At 38.1% G+C, this 20076-nt stretch overlaps 1 protein-coding gene across 7 annotated transcripts; it reads right to left on the bottom strand.

Annotated features, from left to right (window-relative positions):
- Nucleotides 1-5225: 5225 nt before the first annotated feature.
- On the bottom strand, nucleotides 5226-19412 carry ZCCHC8 (zinc finger CCHC-type containing 8). 7 transcript variants are annotated; one of them, XM_074921150.1, is made up of 14 exons: nucleotides 19213-19412; nucleotides 18147-18189; nucleotides 17559-17633; nucleotides 16923-17028; nucleotides 16070-16147; nucleotides 15664-15767; nucleotides 13859-13924; nucleotides 11940-12003; nucleotides 11330-11472; nucleotides 10429-10571; nucleotides 9637-9752; nucleotides 8463-8546; nucleotides 7504-7618; nucleotides 5226-6750 (listed from the first exon to the last, which is right to left on the bottom strand). In XM_074921150.1, exons 1-14 carry the CDS (start codon nucleotides 19397-19399, stop codon nucleotides 5942-5944), a joined length of 2133 nt encoding a protein of 710 aa, XP_074777251.1. In that variant the 5' UTR covers nucleotides 19400-19412; the 3' UTR covers nucleotides 5226-5941. The 7 variants fall into 7 exon arrangements, with proteins under 7 accessions (XP_074777251.1, XP_074777252.1, XP_074777254.1 ...); XM_074921151.1 differs by having other exon boundaries at nucleotides 11940-12000; XM_074921153.1 differs by lacking the exon at nucleotides 19213-19412 and having other exon boundaries at nucleotides 18147-18407.
- Between the last annotated feature and the right edge of the window lie 664 nt (nucleotides 19413-20076).

Below are 20076 nucleotides of genomic sequence, written 5' to 3'. Positions count from 1 at the left end.
ATAACTACTGGCATCCTGACCACAAGTATAAGGTCCGCTTTAGAATTACAATTGTTTTCTTCGATACTGTAGGAACACCAGTTGTTTCTGCCCATTTTCATATTTGTGAAGGGTCCAAAATTAGCTTTCAGAATAGGTAAAATGTTGTTAAGAACTACATTTAAGGATATCCTGCCTTAAAGAGATCCATTTTTATATTCAATGGGACATACACATAGTATGAAGATTTTGAGTACAGGATTTTTTTTTATCTGAATGATCTCTTCAAGATGTATATTTGGAAATTCCTACACAGAACTGATGGTCACACCTGCTTCAGAAAAAGCAACTAATTGCCTTTTTATTTAATCACAGAAGTGCTGCTTCAAAAATCCCAGCAGAGAAACTTACACTATTATTTTCTGTAGTTGTTTCTGGTTTTGCAAAAACACAACAGCATTTCCCCCCACCTTTTAACCTGAGCAGTACGTGTTGCTCATCTATTTACAGCTTTGTTGATCCCAAAGAGGTTGTTTCCTGAGGCCTCTTGCTTACTCTTATTATTTCTGGCTTAATGTCTCAAAAACTGGCACCCTTTGATTGATAGGTTGTTAGATGAAAAATTCCCCTTTTAACCTTAGTTATTATGTATGCAACAGTTCAAAAAAAAAAAAAAACCCAAACCAAAACTGCAGATGTGGCACTTTCACAGCTTCATGGATTGAAGGGCTGCAAGAAGTCTTTCCATTCTCAACATAGTTACTGGTTTCCTTCCCCAGGTCAGCCATACCACCCAGCAGCAGTACAAAAAAGCTCTGCAAGTCCATGTTCTTTGCTGGTGTGATACACAAGGTAAACTTTCACCCAAAGTTACATTATTTGTTCTACCAAACATGGATAAAACAACAGAGAACGGTATTTGAATAGATAGTGTTTAAAGAATCCTTTCTGCATGCTTGTTTAAACAAGATACTTAATTTAACAGTAATGTTCATCTTGATTAAGAGTGTTTCATTTTGCAGATAACTAAGACACCATAGTCTATTAAAAAATGCACTATGCAAATCGTTCTAGCACTTATGTAAATACCAACAAAAGCTGAATTCTCACCTAGAGAAGCAAAGCAGGTTTTTTTTGTTCCTACTGAGAGTGCTGACTTCTAAAGAAAGGGTAAATAAACTTTTATTCAGTCATTGGATGACAGCTATATATATATATATATATACATGTTGTAAAACATGTCAAATCATTGTTGCTTAACTAAAGTTTAGGAAGAGTCCAATCATCACACATTAATTACCATGTTATTAAATCCATCCTGTTTGTAAGCTTCTCCAAGGATTTGAGACCAATTCCTACCTCTGACTCAGCCCTTCCCACCCCCCAAAACATAAGTATGACTCTACAGTGTATTCTTAGGAACAGTATCAATCTTCAGTGGCATTTACTCACCAGAGGCAATACAGCCGTGTTACAAACTGAAGGTACTAAAGTTCCATGGCAACTACGAATGCATTTGAAACACTTTAATTATATTTGAGCTTTTTCCTCCTCTTCGTTTTTCTTTTTTTCCAGCTATCCTGCCTTACAGAGTTTGCAGTAAAAATAATTCTTAGCAGCTAACATCTCTTTCAGATATCTTCTAGAATCTCATCCATTTCTCTTTTCATGACATTTTAAGCATTGTGAATTAGGTTATAAAAATCCAAGTTAGAAAAATCCAATCTTTTTGAGACAACTAGCCACCTGATACCCTGAATATTTGCACAGATTAGATATTTTTAGATGCGCATAAGCATTTTGAAATACTTTTGCTGTTCTGAATGCTGTAAGCAAACATGAGTACTATGCCAACAGGAATCTGTGGGAAAATTTGAGTGATGCCTGCTCACACTATACCCACCTCATTACAGATTTTATTAGTCATTCATTTTAGTAAACTCTAATCTAGGTTATTATGCCACACCCATCACCATGGGAATGTGACTTAAAAGTACCAGAAATATTTTGCAGTTCAGCTTTTTCTCAGACCTTGCAGTGTGATGTGATTGCAATTTCAATATACAAAAACCATTTGAGTAGTTACACTTGTCAGACTCAGAAAAATCCAATAATTACAAGCATCTTCAATGCAGCAACAGTATTTCTTGACAGAAACAGTGAAGTATAGATAAACAGTACAGATAAATTGCTAAGAGATCAAGATGAATTCATTCCCAACCGTGAGAGAAACAGCAAGGATGACTCCCCATCCCTCATTAACTGTACGTTTTACAGCAGAGGTAAATACTGTAGTTTTACTTACTGGTTCTGCTCAATCTTCTCAGAGTGTTATCCAGACTGACCACCACCTCCATAGAAAGGACAATTTAAAAGATACCTCCGAGTGCCCACTATTTTGTGTGATTACCCTTATTTCAAATTAATTACTAAAAGTTAAAACCAAAAATTATACAGTCCCTGCCACAGACTGTCTGCTTTTCTGAGATCAAAACATAAGCATTAGAAAAATCTCATTTTAAGAGAAAAAGAGGTATTACAGGAATTTTTATAAGTTTTCTTTACAATTTGAAAGGCAAAAGAATAACAAATGAAAGTACTCTATTCCCAGCTATGTTTTGCTTTACCAGATAAGCAAAGAAATTTTTAGGCTAAGAGGGGGTAAGTTGTGAGGTCTTTTAATATAGGGGTTGTACAGATCATTAGTGAAAAAGGGTTTGGATTTTGGCAGCCTCAGACTTGAAACTAAACACCTACAGATGTTTAAGATCAATAGAATAAGAAAAAAAGAAAAGCTCTCCATGTGTGGTATAGGTGGTCAAAGTCTAATAGTTCATGCTCTAATTCATAACAGGATTCAGGGATAGCCTCTGAACAGCCTACCCAGATAGCCCAGAGGCCAGGCAAGGCCTGGCAACCCCGTGCTTTCCCCCGACTAGCCCCAAGCAGCTCCCAGCTCAGCGTTTTCCTAGTCCCATGCTAACAGTCTGCTGGAGTGCCTATAACCAACTCATCATACAGATTTTGACTACACAGGAAAACATTCATGCCACCTTTAATTTATTAATTATATTGACCATGACTAATTTATTAATTATATTGTTATCATTAAAAATGAGCACTGGTATCGAACAATACTTTACTTACCCCCAAAACTATCTTCAAGACAGACAGGGATAATATCAAGACTAAAAGGAGAGGGTCTAAACATCTGCTAAGTATTTTGCGGAAGCAGCATAAAAGCAATATAAAAAAATAATTCGGAGCACACCGACAGCTCTGTATTTACAACAGCCTAGAGTCTTTCGTTATGTGAAGAGCCAAAACTGTTAAATGGGAATAATTCCAGTTGTGGGAATTTTAATTCAAGTATTATGTATGCGAGTGTGACAGCATGCGACACGTGCTTCCAACTGTAGCAGGCTACAGGTGAAGGACAAAAACATCTGCTGACTTGAACAACCAGTCAGTCCAGTCACTCTGGACAAAAATTCCAGTGGATACAAAACATGGACTCAAACATAGTCCATTCCTGCCCCAAGCACCCCCCCCAATAATACTTGTTTAGATACCAGAAGATACCAACTTCCAAAAATGAAAGAGATCTGTATCTCCAAGCAGTTCGTGTACAGCAAATAAAAAAGTGGCTGAAGTGATAAAAAATGCTGAACAATTTAAAATTCAAAGCCTTAAAAAATTAAGGATTTAACATATTTAAAGTAGATTTAAACTATACTTAAACTAAGTTTACTATTACATTAAAAGCCCTGTTGCTGAAATGACTTCACTTTACCCTTACTCTAATACCTTCAGTATAATCTTAGAAGCAATAAAGTTAACAGATACCTTAGTGGTAAGCCTGGGAATTTGTACAAACTTTGAAGACTTATCTACTGTGAATAATTAGGTGGAAGGGTGATTTATTATTAATTTATTGTAAACACACAGAGCACTAAAGGGTACTAAGCATATGAAGATGATTTTCATCTTGTGGTTGCTGTAAGCAAGGCAGAAGTACACAAGTACTCCTGTAAAGTTTAGGCTTCATGTCCTACTAAAGAATTTCATAAGAGCTATTAAAAAAAGATCTTCTGAGGTGTGGAGAGAGAAGTGCATGTTTAAAACATGAGCACCACAACACACCCAACAGGTGTGTACACTGAAATCATTACCTCATGCCCTGCATCCCATTATCATCCCCATGTGAATGATACAGCACATAATGGCTTGTGTAAACTGTCGTTACTGGCTTTTAACTTTATGGGAGGAGGAGGCTGGGAGAAAGTACAAGATCTCTGTATGCTTCGCAATAGAGATTTCTTTGTAAAGTATGCAGAAGCTGGAAGCAACATATTATTTCATTATCCCATCCTGTTACAGAAAATACTACTATTTCTCCCATTAAAATATGAAAAAAGTCTTTCATTTTAGCACACAAAATGAACATTTACCTTGACCACTGCTTTCCAAATGCAACCAGATAAACTGAACTGGTATATGCTGCAAAAAGTTTTTTCCAGCCTCTCAGAAGACATGCAGTTCATATATAAAGACACTTTGGTTTTCCCTTCCTGTAAAGTTTAGAGAAAAAAAAAAAGAAATAAATATAAAAGCTTTAACTACAAAAAGCCTGGGGTTCTCTTCAGCATTCAAATGCAAAGCGTACCAATATATTAGATGGATCTTTGGGAAATACGCGATACCTGCAAAGCTGAGAATTTAAAAAAATAAGTTACGTTATCAAAACCAGATTTGAACATCCCCCCTTCACAAGGCTTTTCTTAGAGACTTGCTACCTATTTTCTTAGAGACTATGTGTCTCACGTGGCTAGGAAGACTTTTTTTCCTGCATTTATACGAGGACAAATGCTTTACCAGCTCCACTGAACGCTGTTAAGTCAATCTAGTACTCCCTCTGTTGGCAACACAAATAATGTACAGTCATTTCACCTACAGGTCTCTCTGAAGGCAAGGGGGAAAAAAGCATTAGAATAATTAATCAGCAAAATTAGAACACTTTTAAACTTTCAGAAGCGTCCAATTCTTCAGATTATGAAAACTGAGTGATATGGCAAGGTTCTATTTTAGTTAAAATAATTATAACAGCTTCTTAATTATGAAAACCTGAATCCAATTTGTGATCCTTCCTAAAATATTTAGCTTTATTAATCTTCATTTTAATCAGCTTGTTTTTCTAATTATCTTCAACAGCTTATTTTCAAAAATTAGCAGTTTGATGGTATAGGACTCAAAAAAAAACCCCTTTATATAAAAGCTCATTTATTAAACCTCTGTACACAACAATGAACATGTATGTACAGCAAGTTTACATGAATGATGATGTTACAAAAGATACAGTGGTAATTAAAATTGACCCACATAAATAATTTATAAAAATATTTGAAATGGTGAAGATAATGCTGGTAATCCCTGATTATTTTCATCCAATTGCCAGGATTTTAATGTGGGAAATCTTAATGTTAGAACTTTTTAAAAACATTCTGAATATATTAAACTTATCTACAGGATAATTAGCAAAATGTATCAAGTATAGATTATTGTACAAAGGACAGATATTAAAAAAATCACCAATCCACCTGAAACTCAAGGACAATATAAACCTTAGCCAAAGTAATTAACAGCAAACCACAAACTCCTCTTTTTCGAGTTTTATGTATCGGCAAATAAATCGCCCTTAACGAATCAACAGTCCTGGTATTCCTTAATGGAATGGTGCAATTTGGGAAAATTATTCTGTATTTTCTGGCTGCATTGGTGGTCCTGGTCAATACGGAAACCCTGCACTGACTTCAGTTCCAAGGAAGAACGGGGCAGAGCTGTATTTGACAAGATTTTCTCCTTCCCACAAAGGATGAGGAAGGGTATTTGAGTTTGTAAAACTGGAGGAAAGAGAAGGAAGCAGGGATTTGGACCTAACGAAACAAAGGAAAACCAGTTAAAATTAAGTCTTTTTCTTTTGCTGGTTTCTTGGGGAATTTTTTAACACGCTTCTTATTCGTAGATAAACACCTGTTGATTCTGCCATATTTTCAAATTCAAATGGTGTTATGCCTGCAGCAAACTTGCTCATATCAGGAACAAGACTGGAATTTCTTGCAGATGATTCAATGCTCGTGGCCACCTTATTACCACCTGTATTTTCTCCATCATTAACCTCACGGTTGGGAGCAGGCATGGTGTTATCCAGCAAACCTTCAGAATCCGTATTTTCAGGATTTTCCTTTAAATTAAGTAAACTATCTCCTGGACTAGGACCAGTTATAGAATGTTCATTTTCTGGTATCTGTTCACTGACGTCAGAAAGCCTTGTTTCAGCTGTAATCACCTTATCAGATGATTTTACTTCTGCAACAAGATCTACTTCGTTCCTAGATGGTGATGATGTAACAGAATTGCCAGTTAAAGGTGTATCAATGGGAATATCAGAGTCACTGTTTGTGCTTTCTGCCTGCTCTAGAGCTGCCCAGATTAATCGCTGCTGTTCCTCCAGCTCTTCCAAGGTCAGGGTATCCTCATCCATGATTGAGTCCACTATTTTTGGCTGAGGAATATCACTGGAAGGATTCAATGGTGGAGTAGTCCTAGGAAGAGGAGAGCGGGTGGGTATTGAAGGTTGAAGCGGTGTAAGATTTAGTGGAGGTGTTCCTCGTGGTAAAGAAGGAGGAGTTGACATCGATGGATGTCCAGGTGGCAGCGGAGGTTGGAACTGAAAACTATGATGAGTTTGAGATCTTTGTGACACTTCCATATCTAGAAACAGATTAAAAGACATCTATTAGAATCTGAAATCTGACTGGAACAAGATTCAAAGTGCCAGTGTTCTGATTAACTACCAGACTTACATCTTTTCATCCTTGGTTTTCAGCTGAGATAGAACAAACTTTTTCAAGGTTTTAATATCCACTGAAACTATGGTTTTGGGGATTTCAACGCTGCTAGCCATTCAAGCAGGAAAGGAAAAAAAAGATAAAATACTCCTGAAGGTATTGAGAACAAGCTTATTCCACACTGAAGGATTTCCTCATAGGAAATCCAGAAGGAAAGCCAGAAGTTTCTCCACCTATTCTAACATTTAAACACCACTAAGTCCTCCTGTGAGTTTGACTCATTTTTAAGAAGTTGCGAGCTTGTAACTTCCTACATTATTTCATCCAGATATTTAAAGACTTGGAGGTCTTCATCACAGAAGCTTCTTTACGATACACCTGAAGTAAAGAGATTGGAATTTGTAACGTAACACTCCAATCGCTCTGGGCCAATTGAAACCTCTTGCTTGGTACTGGAAAATACAACAAACACAGCAACAGAGAATGATTGTTGTACAGAGGCCCAAACGCAACTGCACTGGGACACTGCTAGCATATGGTAGCAGTTATGTTAATTACCACCATAATGAATACAGACATATTGGTTTCTCTTTATGAACACTGACATTTCAATTCAGACAAAGTTATAAAAAAAAAAAATTGAAACTAGAAAAAAAAAATTGCAGAATAACTATACCAGAATCTAGGTCCATGTTAGCTGCTGGTACCTCTGAATTGTCTTCTCTTGGTCGTTTTGAATGATGAGACCTTGACTGAGATGCAGCCCTTTTATTGCTAGATTTTGGACTTGGCTGGTAAGAAATTATCCAGGAAAACAAAATAAATTAGTATTACATTGTACAAGGTAACATTTCCAGTTATAAGAACATACTTAAAACAATTTCATAACTATACCATCATTCGGCAACTCAGTCTGTAAACTAGACATTGAAGTTTGAGAGATTTAATGCAACTGAACTGTAATCTTGTTTGGGTTTAAGTGGCAAAAGAAAAGACTGCATTCCTAAAACAGGATTATGACTAAGTTTCCACCTGGACACCTAGATCTTATGAGACCATCACAACTCAAGTATTGTGCATCCCTTCCTGGCCAGCTTAGAATTTAGTGTTTAATTCCATATAGCACTATACTTTGGGGCAGAGATCAGAGCACACATCTTCCATCCTTAACTGGAAGTAGTCTGCAGTAGGTAACAGTAGGCTAGAGTCACATTAGAGAAGATTTGGCAACAATACAGGACAGGACTACCACATGTTTTCTCAAGTCACCGTAGTAAGATTACTGTAAATCGTGACTATGGCAAGTAAGCTGTTCACATATTAGGGAAGTCTGGAACTAAGACCGTTTTTAGGCTGTAGAAGTTCAAAGCAACCTTTTTTCATGACTTATAAAATATTGCAAAAAATATTGGGATCTGCTTATATTAATAGAAATAACAGAATTTGTTCAAAACATGAAGCTCCTTTTTGTTAGAAGAGATAAGCCAAGCATCAGCATTTCACACGTAGTGGTGTCAATAAGAAAGTCTATTTCCTTGTGCAAAAAAGAAGATACAAACAAGAGATCATCACTGGCTACATTAACTACAAAACAACATTCTCCCCCCTCCCCAAATAACAATGAGATACATTCACCGCATGAAAATTAGACAGGTAGTGAGCAAAAACATCCTTCTGTTGAGATGGCTGCATGGGGATGGAACCAAATATCTGCCATTCCTATAGCATAAAAAAAAAAAAAAAGAGAAATAACATTGCATATATTTGGCTAATAACACAACAGTAAAATTTAAGAGACACTAAGAGATTAACAAGCCAATATTAATTCAAGTTCTCATCAAAAGCTTCATTTATTACAGTAAATAGTAGGAACTACTGGGAAACCAAAGTACTCTCACTTGTGAACACAAACAACTGATGCAACACACCATGACTGGGTAGTAAGAACAGTAATTTTTAAAAAACCCATCACCTTTACAAAATGTCTTGTTAACCATTTCATAGCAACTATTCTTCAACATTTGCAACACAACTACAAACTTCCCCTTGAAATCACTGTTCAGTCCAAAAAGGGTTACTTTGAAAAACTGTTAATTTTTAGTGAAAACTGAAAAAAACTTGGACAGAACACAGAATGAAAAAAACCACATTTGGAGGCCACTAAATGGGCAAACATAAAGCTGTAAAAGAGAATGTTTGAGTGCTTCTTTTTAATGCACAGGCATTAACATCAGCGATGAAGTTCACTACTAATAGCAAAATGCTTCTGAAAATAAAAGTTCAGCAGCAGCAGCCACAGGAGAGATTCCCTGTGTGCTCTTTGCTTAAGGGAGCACCCACTGTGTGGGTCTTCTGATAGGACTTGTTTTGTTCTAGCTGTTACAAAGCTTCCCAGAGGTTGTACACTGGTCTGATGTAGTTTTCTATGGTTGAAATTATATTTATGGTAACACCCAGTAATTGTCATATTCCAATATTCAGAAAATGTAGATGTATGGAAGGAGCATGTGTGAAGTTGTGTGTTTAAAAAAAGCCCCACTGAACTATCCTTCTAGGCTCCTGTTGGTCTCATAATGGAAATAATCAGCACGGAAGCACTGTCAGACCCTATGCACAAGAGCTGACAAGATATCAGATAGATGGATATCATTTCAACTACCTCAACAGCCTCCAGTCCCAAACCAGGTGCTTAAAATTAAGAGCCTGTTGAAAGAAAATTGTCAGATGCAGAACACAAAACATTAAACTTGGCTAAAAGCAATTAATGGTACTCAGCATGTTGTTTAGAAGGCAGAGGACAGCCACTTACATCTGGGATCCCACTTGGAGTGGATATATTAAAGCCTGGATAGTTTATCAACTTAGAGACATCGTAAGTGGTGCGTTTCAGCTGGTGGGATCCTTCATCTTCTGTTCCACCATCATCTATTATGAAATATGTTTATTATTGATGCTCATTAAGAACATTACTGAAAAAATCCACAGGATTTAAGAACAGAGTTTTGGGTTTTGGAATGTAAGTATTGATAGAGGTTTTGTAATCCACAAAGGCAATAATAGTGACCAAATCATTTGGATACATGCATGAAGCTTCCCCAGAAACCTATCTGGGTATTCATAATACTACTACTCTTCATGTACTATTACAGGCCTCAGAATTTGTGTCAGGACTGTTCTCCAAGATGCAACATAAATGTTGGTTATCAGTAAAAAGCTGGTAAATTACTTGGTAAGTTGGACTTCAAGAAACATATTCTTTGCTTGCTGGTGGTCTTCTTACTCTTATTATGTAAGAGTAAGTTATATAAACTTTAGAGAATATTACTGTTTCTTTCATAAAACCTAAGTAAAGTTTATTAAAAAAAGGAAGAAATTTGACAATAGGCTATCTGCAAGCCCTGCAGTTTCACAGGAGCTCCGTGTTCTAATAGCAAGGGCCAATTAGAGTGAAATCACACTGATGAAGTCTTCATCTATGCAATCCAATCGTCACAGAAGTTGCTTCACTGTCACATCATAGCTACTTAATTGTCTCCTGAATCGTGCACAGCCAGTCATAGCCTGCACGCTGAAAACTGCCTTCCCACAGCACACTCCTTACCTTTGCCATCGTAAAGCGCAAGTCCCGAGTGCTCCATTTCAGCCTCCTTGAGCCAGCCTGGAGGATAACCCAGCTGACGCATGCGATAGATAAACGGAGGAAGACTCTTATCTGTCACACCGAGTGCATCTTGAAGTTCCTCGCTAAGTTAAGAAAACAAACAGAAAACCGAATGTCCTCCAGGAAAATCCATAATCGAATTTTGACAAAAGGAAGTTAAGAACATTTTGTAGAATTTTAAACTGTCAAGTTGAAATAACTTAGTTTTAGCTAAACTATGTTGCCTGTCAACCCCAGATATAACAATTTTAAGTTAAAATCAGCTCTGATGTTAAACTGTTAATACTTTAATTTCTTGTATTCTTAATTATGAGAATTAATTCTACACCAAGAACAACTTAACTTGTAACTTCTGATTCATGGCCTTAACTGTGGCTATCATGACAGGAAGGGTGGAACTTAATGCAAAATTAAATTTACTGGTGATTTCTTTGGAGACTGCTACAGCCATATTATGATCTTTTAAAATATTTTGAATAGAGAGGAAGAGGAAGGGACACTCAAGGCTCAAAGTTTTCATAATTCTGCATGCATTTATAGTTTATTAGGAACATAATTGCAATCTGAGTAGCCAAAGAGTAACATTTATCTCCCTGCACTGGGGAAAGTGCCACGGGAAAGGGTAGGACTATTAAGCTAGCAATGAGTTTTCATTTGAAAAACACCTGTGTAACTTATTAAACCAAACTGTATTTTGCAAACAAATTCAAACATAATACACCCACAGTTAAGAGTGGCAGATGGACTTAATACAACTCTGGAAAGTAACATCTGGCACTCCAAAAGTAGAAAAGATATTCCAGAAAAGCAGTGCAACAGCTAATGGAAGGAAAAAAGATACCTAATTACTCCTGGTTTAAATTTTCCAAACCTCTCTTCTACTTCTTCTGCATGATAACGCTGCTGAAAATTCTGATTGCTCGCTTCACCACAAGCTTCCAAAAATTCCTTTCTCTTCTCACTTATACGAGCTGCATTTCGTGGCTTAAAGATAATACAATCGGGAAGTTTACATTTGAACCATTTACAATTTATGCACTCCTTCACCCAACATAAAACTGGCACTCCTTGCCCTCAGCATGCTTAATCATTTATCACCTGGCCATGTGATAGAACTACAGTTGTAATGAAAACTACATCACAAAAAACCAGGAGTATTTACACTGGATCTAGTGAAGCTCTAAAACAGGAGGAAAGATTGTTCAAACTGCAAAATGTCCCTCTATAAACTAAAGGAGGCATTCAAACCATTATGCTATAAAATTAATTTACGTTCTGATTTACAATGTTAGAATTTATGAGTACAAACAGTATAATCTAACCAACAGAGATGAACAACCATTTGTACATCCTAACCCCAGTGCATCTAATTATTTTTTTTTAAATGGTGCAGTTACACTGAAACATTTCTTGGAGAGCAGCAGGCTTTTGAATACTGATGTAGACTTTACCTTTGGACAGTCTTTCATTTGATGGTCTTCAGAACCACAATTGAAACAATGCGGTTTTGGCCTGCTTAAAAAATGCAGAAAAAAATTAAGCCTGAAAATAATTTTGCCATGTTAAATGCACTTAATCATTGTAAATCTTGTTAGATTTTTAGTTTTAGACTTAGAAAGAAAAAAAAATGTAGGCATTGCGTGCCGATTTCATATGCTGTCTTCTGCTTCTCTAAAACTGACTGCTTAATGTCAAGCTTCAAAAGAGAATAACACAATCTTGTTTACTTCACAGTCCTAAGGAGAACACAAGACATAAAAAACACACAGCCACAGCATGAGAGGGGACATGACAGCATGTGGAGAGGAAAGAAAGAAAGAAAGAAAGAAAGAGAACTAAAATACAGTGGAAAAGTAGTAATTCCAAGCAGAAATGGAGCTTTTATATCCCATATAATAGAGATCTATTCCTTTAATAGGGAATAGAATAATTCAGGCTGGATCTCAGGAGACCTCTAATCCAGTCCCTTAATCAAAGCAGGGTCAGGTGTAAGATTAGACCAGGTTGCTCACAGCTTTATCCAGTTGGGTCTTGAGTATCTCTCAGGATAGAGCCTGCACAACCTCTCTGGGCAACCTGATCCAATAGTTTACTGCCCTAAAGGTGGAAAAGCTTTTTCTTGTATCATGCTGCAGACAAAAGAGTACTCACCAAAGGATTTCTGCTTCTGATTGAATATATAAACATTTGCTTAGATAGCACCAATAAATGAAAGCAAAACCTACACACTAAAGCTTATGCTATGTCCAGAGGAAGGAAAGTGAAGATGTTAAAACAATACTTTTAACTCTAGAGTGCAGATAAGGAACCCCTCAATTTAACATGCCTGTCACACATTAATACCTCTGTTTTTATGCTTTTATCATCAGAGGTCTGATTTTTTACAATAGTGAGAATCAGTTATCAGTAGAAACAAGCATAACTACTTCTTTGGAAAGTCCTGGTCCACAGTTTGAACAAGTTACGCATATTGTGAAATTGTGCACTGAAAACCTGGAATGGAACTGCAGCTGCCTTCAACTTTAATTTTCCTTGTAAATTCATACCATAGCAGCAAACATTTTCACAATTATGGGGGAGGAATCCCAATCTCTTACGAGATTTTAGAGAAAGATTTCTTTTCTGAACATTCCTTTTTACCAAATTTGGATGGGAACTAGAAGTGGAGACAAAAGGTTGACACAAGAATGAATGCCCACACAGGCACACACTCCAATCCTGAAGCCTCTAATAAGATTAAGTGAAGTGCATCTTCATCAAACAGAAACCTTCTGCGGGGATCCAAGTATTTTATCACCATCCCATATCATGAGCACAACCCTTCAATCTGCTTTCCATTCAGACAGTAGTACGAGTTTAACTCAGCATGCCCCTTTATCTTTGAAATTCCCACTAAAAGCTTGCCTGGTCTTCACTGCATCTGAAAATCAGTGACTTTAGATGCTGCGAAGACCACCCGAGCTGTGAGGTGGAAACTCAATTCACTTCTTACCTCCCATAAAAGCTATACAATCAACTCTTTAAAATTAATTTGTCTTAGAAGTCTACAAAGTAAATTGAACAGGAGTTGTTCTACAAAACAGTAGGAATGATGATAGTACACCAGTGCAAGGATGACAAAAGCAATCACTAAAAAGGCAAGCAACAGAAGAACCAAGCATAAACTCCAGAAAGTTTTTACACACTGATTTTAGGCCCTTCTTAAAGCAAATCAATGAACAAGAGACTGACTGACTGCAAAGCAGTCAGCACTGGTTTACTTAACTTATCATCGCTCAAGTATGTTCAAGGGTTTAGTATACTGGGGAATAATCACAGCGTACATCTGAACTTTTCAGCTCAAAACTTTATATTTAAGAATAATACAAACCTTTTTGGTTTTACTTGTATTTCTTGTCCTTCTAGGGAGAGAATCTGGCTGAAAACTTGCTGATATCTTTAGATTTCAATAAGGAACTGCTACTGGATGAAGCAAAATTTCAATCTTGTTTAAAATATCAGTGAAAACCTAACAGTGCTCTGAATGGAATACTGACTCTTCCAGATTAAGTTACAGATGGGTCCTCGATATGGTCCACAGTATAAAGTATAAAACTCTATCTACGATCAACTATTTGTTAAGATGGTCTTATGTTGTTTCCCCCTAACCAATTTCTATCCAAGAACCAATTTTGTTCTTTATCAGCACTTGCTAAAACCCTCTTGTTTATAGGCAGAAGTTTTAAGCTAATAATTCTGCTATGCTTCACAGCCATCTTATTAATAACATATTTTGGTAGAGTTTCAAAATTATAACTCACTTCTCAAGTAGGTGGAGACAGGTCATATCATACTACTTGTGTTAGCTTTTGGACTGCAATGTGTCAGCTGCTCTGCCCATTTGTCTAAGAAAAGTATGAGAAGACAAGAGGGCCACCAGCAAACCGGCATGGTAAAGACTAAGGTTCAGTAAAGTTCAGAAGCACAGCAGTTTCCAGAATTTACCAGTTGCTTTTAAAAGGAAGAGCAGATGCCAGATACGAGTTCAACTGAGAAGCAGTGTTAATTGAGTGCAGTACTTCAGTCAATTAGAAGCATGGTACTCGATATGCCATTTCACTCAGAAGTGCTATTTTTGGCTTAATGTCATCTATAGGAGATCTAAAGAAAGACCCAGTAAGTATATTTAAAGAAGAGTATCAAAGCTAAGCTGGCAGATGTGAAAGTTTAGCCACAAGTAAATTGGCATTTTAGGAGAAATTCCCCTGTTAGGCATCTACTTCCTTTATCTAGAGGTTGGGAGACAGTACAAATATCAATTGGAGAATAGGATTTGGAGAATAGGCACTAGAACAGAGACAGCTTTCCAAATGTAAAATTACAGCACAGTGCATACATACTCAAAGGCAGGCACAAGAAAACCCAAGTTAGCCGGCTTATAAATTTGCAATTTTCATTCAGATACAAGTAGTTTTTTAACACTAGGAAATGACCTTTATTACAAGTTTGATAACTAAATATTGCAGAAATTAACTGTGAAACTGGTTCTCATCCTGACTCCTCCTGGGGCAGAAGCAATACTGGAAAACTGGGGAGTTGAGATTACTTGTGCAATTTCTTTTTTGTCTTGGAGGACTACAGTATTAAAAAACACTCTTCCCAACATCTCCCTCAATCCCACCTTTCAAAAACTGGCTTTAATAAACAGTAAAGAATCAACTTTAAAATTGGTGCAAGTTAAAAGCATTCCAGAATTAAATTTTAAGAGACTTTCCCTCCGGCTCCCTCATTTGGAATAAAACACCTTCCAGCATATTTGAGTTTGCCAAATCCTTTTCTTCTCCCAGACAGCTGATTTTATAGAGGGAGAAGGCTTATTCGTATCTGGAATGAGCCTTCATTTCAAACCTGATTACAGACTGTCCCAGGAAACTCCTAAAGTCACAAGATGTATTTATGGGGATAAGGTATTCACTCTTCCCAAACATAAGCCTTCTAAAAATAAGCAAGCCAATCATATCAAAATACTTATATGTTTTGAGTAAAAAAAAGCCATTAATGACTCATTAAAACTTTTCATCCGTAACGACTGATAGACATGTACAATCTACTGAACAGAATTTGAGTTCAATTTACCGACTGGCATGCTTTGGTTTTGACAAACGGAAAAACCCCTTGTTTTAGTAAACAGGATACTTAGGTATTTCCCATCCTTCTGTCAGCTGTGGATTCTCATTTAATATAGGCTGTCCCAGTTTATCAAGACAAAAATTGGTAAAATACAGAACACTTCCTACAACCTGTAGAAAAAAAGTCAGAAAATTGTCAGAAATGTGTCAGTATTTAGGTCAGATTGGTAGCATTTCTATAAATTTACACTGCTTGATATACTTCCATTTTTTCCCCCACTCTGTAAGAATTTACAAATACATGCCCACACCTGTACAAGTATTTTTTCAACTGTTGTAGCCAAAACATGCTGAGCTTAACTGCTATTACAGTGAGAAAGTTAAGAAGATCTTATTTTAAATGGCAGTGTATATTGAATATGTAGAATAAAGAGTCAGACCTACCATTGAAGAGTACATAGTCAAAAACTTACACTAAAAGCTTCTTTAATTTTTTTAACAGAATTCGAGCTTGCTGTTTTACGGTCTTCTTCCAGAAGAACACTGGAGGGCTGACATGAAAAATAAAGATGCAAAGAATTAATTAAAAATAACAGTAAATAGAAGAGCTCCAAAATTACTAAAGTACGTAAAAGGCACAGAATACGGAATACAGCTTCTATTCTTTCATGAAACATTAGTTAAACAGTAGGATGGAGATGTCTCCATTAGTCATAATGCTTTCCACAGGCCAAAGTATGACACAGCTCATTTTTAATGTTTCCTTTGCTGAGAAATACGCTGCATAAGAACATCTCTATTCTTATTTCAAAAGCCAAGAGAAAGATGGAGAGAAATGTGCCATTTCACCCTTTTATTCAAAGTGAATGCTAAAAAGTGAATGTTAAGTAAATCTTAAATGAATGATAAGTAAATTCTAAACTAAGTGGAAATTTCCAGATTCTGTTGTTCATCTACGTTCTTTTATATATATATATATATATCTATCTCAAAGTTGAGCAGACTATCAGAAGAGGATATGTTAAATTTGTACCTTCTGATCTATTCTTGAGGATTTAAATCAACTTATTGCTTTTCTTTTACACAGATTTCAGTAGAAACAATTTTAAAGAAGCATTTTCATGGGCAGAAAGGATATTTTCTTTGTCTTGGCCCTCTATGTTTGTAACAAATAGTTATACAACATTTGTTTCACAGTTCCTTGATTTGCGATTAAACAGAAAAAAACATCAAGAATTCAGCTATTTAGCACTGCAGTATTTCAATATTCCCACTACAAAGATGCAAGAGAAGGAGCACCTAATAACAATCTGAGTTTTAAAGTACCTGTGGCTTAACATTGAAGTGTGTTTTTTCTTGTTCACCTCTCTTCTGCTCTTCGTATTTCTGAACTAAATTAAAAACAAAATCTTCAATTTCTTGATGATACTGCCTGTAACAGAGTGAAGAAGTATACAGAGACAAAGATGTGAGCAACACTGAAACATATACTGGCTGTCTTTTTTTTTTTTTTTAAAGGTTTTACCATTTACTAAAGAACTTAGAAAAGGGGCAGTCAACTTCTTTCCTGTCCTCCTCCCAACTCCCACCACCATGAATGCAACCTATTATTAGAGCCTGTACATTAGTGTGGCAAAATCAACTCAGAAGCCGAGGAAATTTAATTTACTGTATTTACCCCTCATGGGTACTGTATTTATCACTCATGAAACTCAAACTGCTATTCAGATTGACTCCAAGCTCCTGGAAGTCACACTTCATTTCATGATAAAAACAGGTATTACTAATGAAAACAACAGACCTCCTGTCATATTGCTCATCATCCTCTCTCCCCTTCAAGCTTAACAAGCTTATGTTCTTGAATAAAAACATCCATCCATCCTTTGGGCAAACACTAACGTATCCAAACAAAAAAAAAGTCCCATTTCCTGTCAGATCTGCTTTTTCTTGGCAAGTACTTACTTAGAAATTACATTGTTCATAAATAAAATCTGTAACAGAGGTCCATCAAATTTTGAGTTGTCCACTGAAATTCCACTAGAAAAATAGAACAGAGACACAGACAATGGTTACCTCATTAGCTTTAAATATTCCCTAACCATTCTATCACAGCAAAGAGTCTCTAAGTCTACAAAGAGGAAGGTTTGGCCAACACAAGTTCTGTTCTTTTATAAGTTCCTATTCACTGAAACAGAAATCACCCTCTTCTAAGCAAAGGTGGTTGCCTGATGTGGTGGTGGTTTGCTTTCCTTCCACCTCACACTACAGAAATTTTCTAACTGCTGTAAACTGCTATAACATTTTATAAATAAAATCTCTTACTCAACCCTTTTAATACACTGTTTTCACTGCTGAACTTTACAAAAAACTATTTCCCACCTTAAGTTTCATAAACAGACAGATACAAATAAATAAAGTTACAGCAATACAAACTAACTTCTAAAAGACGTGGCAGATACTGATTTGTTACCTCAGGCAGCTATTATCTCAGAAAAACTATTTCAGACATACGTAAGGGATACAAAACATTTTAAGTCAGCATTAACATACCTAGGACGAGTCAGGATATTTAGCTTCCTTTTAAGTTCCTGATGTTAATTTCTTGTTAAAGAACATTACTTTCTTTAGAAGACACTGACCCACACCTTAATCAAAGAATCAAAACAAACAAGAAAACACCTAACAAGAATTCCACAGAACAACAAATGGGGTTTCAGAGCTTCCTTTTCACTAAACAGAGGATTATTTGTAAATCCATCCATTGCTGAAGAAACACAATAAAATGCAAAAAAACCCCCCAACCCTAGCAGATGAAAGACATGACTAGTTGTAGCAATCCAAACAGTGTAATTTTCGTGCACTATGGCTGGATCGTCAGATTTATAGTAGAATCATCACCAAAAAAAGTCAACAGTAAGACACACATACTTGTAAATAGAAAATAAACTATAAAAACCATTTCAGATTACACTCTGCTGCACTATCGAACCCAAAAGCCCTTTAGGGAACCAATCACAATTTAACAGTTTAAAGTTATTTCTAGCTATGTTAAAAATGGATTTTCAAAGTAATCGTACAGCTGTTTCTTTTCCCTAGAAAGAAAGGAGCCCAGCGTCACGTGTTTTAACAGTCGCCCGAGCACTCAAGAACCCCACTACCTCCTTCGCCAACTTAAGTTCACACAGCCCCAGACGTTTTGAGAATAAAAGTTTTCAGAGAAAACTTCCTCTTAAGTGATGGAAGCAGAAGCCAGGAAAAAGCAGCCACCGCACCCAAAGGCGGGCTCGCAGCGGCCCAGGGTGAGGAGCCGCCGCGGCGAGGCTGTCCCCTCCCCGCCAAATTCAATCCTCATCGTCCCTCAGGAGGCGCCAGGGCTCCGGCTGCCAGGCAGACACCGACAGGGCCTTCCCCCACAAAGGCACAGGGCTCGGCCTCCCGGAGGTCCCCGGGAGGCGGGAAAAGCCGGAGCCCGCAGGCCGGAGGCGGCCGGCAGCCCCAGGAGGGGCAGGCGCCAAGGCTGGCCCGGAAGGGAACCGGCGGCAGCAGCGGCGCCCCCTCTTCCCCCCGCCCCGCTGCGCCCTCCCCGGAGCAGGCCCCGTCTCTCCAGTCAGGATATTCTCCGCCTGGAGCCGCCGCACCGTCTCCTCACGGTCCCGCAGCCGCGCGTACAACTCCTCCAGGGCTTTCTCGGGTCTCTCCTCCTGCTCCTCCTCGAAGCTGAGGCGAGGCGGTGGCGGCGGCCCGTCCTCTTCCTCAAGCTGCTCGAAGAGCTCGCGGTCCCCGAAATCCACCTCAGCCGCCATCTTAAGCTGCAGCAGGAAGGGAGGGGCCTGGCGGAGTGGGGGGAGCTGCCGAGGGGGCAAAGGGCAGAAGGAGCCGCCGCTCGCAGCGGGAAGCGCCGGGCGGGCGGGCGGGCCCTAGTCCCGCCGCGGGAACCGCAACTCCCAGCGTGCACCGGCGGCAGCGCGCGCCCGGCCGCGCCCGGCCCGGGCCGCGGGGCGCGCTGGGAGATGGAGGCCGCGCGCTGCCGCCGGGCGCGGGGCGGGCGGGGCGCGGGGCCCGGCGGGAGCTGTAGTGCTGAGCGGGACCCGCCGCGCCCCTCCTTGTTTGGGGTGCCCTTATTGGGGGATGGCTATTTCTTTTTTTTCTTTTAAATTTTATTTTTCCTTTTCCTTTTTTCCTTCCTCAGGGCGAGGGGTGCAGAAAAAATGAAGGCAGCAGCAGAGTGCAGGACGAAAGTGGTTTGAAGTCGGCTGGCTGCAGTAAGGGCCCATCCACACGTGGACCCTGCAGCCAACATTCCTCTAAGACAAGCTTAGGGAAGCTACTACAAAAAGTTATCACTATAACTGCTATAACAGTAATTCTAAGTACTTTTTTAAGCTCCAACATCCAGCCTTTCTCACTGCTGTTATCCCTCTCTTCACTAAAATTTACAAGTATCAAACTGAGCAAAAGAAAGAAAAAAAAAAAAGGGAGG

The sequence above is a fragment of the Athene noctua genome, chromosome 17, assembly GCF_965140245.1.
Source record: "Athene noctua chromosome 17, bAthNoc1.hap1.1, whole genome shotgun sequence".
Taxonomy (NCBI): Eukaryota; Metazoa; Chordata; class Aves; order Strigiformes; family Strigidae; genus Athene; species Athene noctua.
Note: the sequence above shows the minus strand (reverse complement) of the source record. Positions and strands in the feature narration are given on the sequence as shown.

What these genes read in the sequence shown, in the direction of transcription:
- ZCCHC8 (XM_074921150.1), bottom strand. Translation starts at nt 19,399, where the DNA reads ATGGCGGCTGAGGTGGATTTCGGGGACCGCGAGCTCTTCGAGCAGCTT. An exon ending in TTTAAACCAGGAGTAATTAG is followed by an intron (nt 10,572 to 11,329) that starts GTATCTTTTTTC and finishes TTCTTAACTTAG; the next exon opens with CGAGGAACTTCAAGATGCAC. An exon ending in TGCGCTTTACGATGGCAAAG is followed by an intron (nt 9,753 to 10,428) that starts GTAAGGAGTGTG and finishes ATTTCATAATAG; the next exon opens with ATGATGGTGGAACAGAAGAT.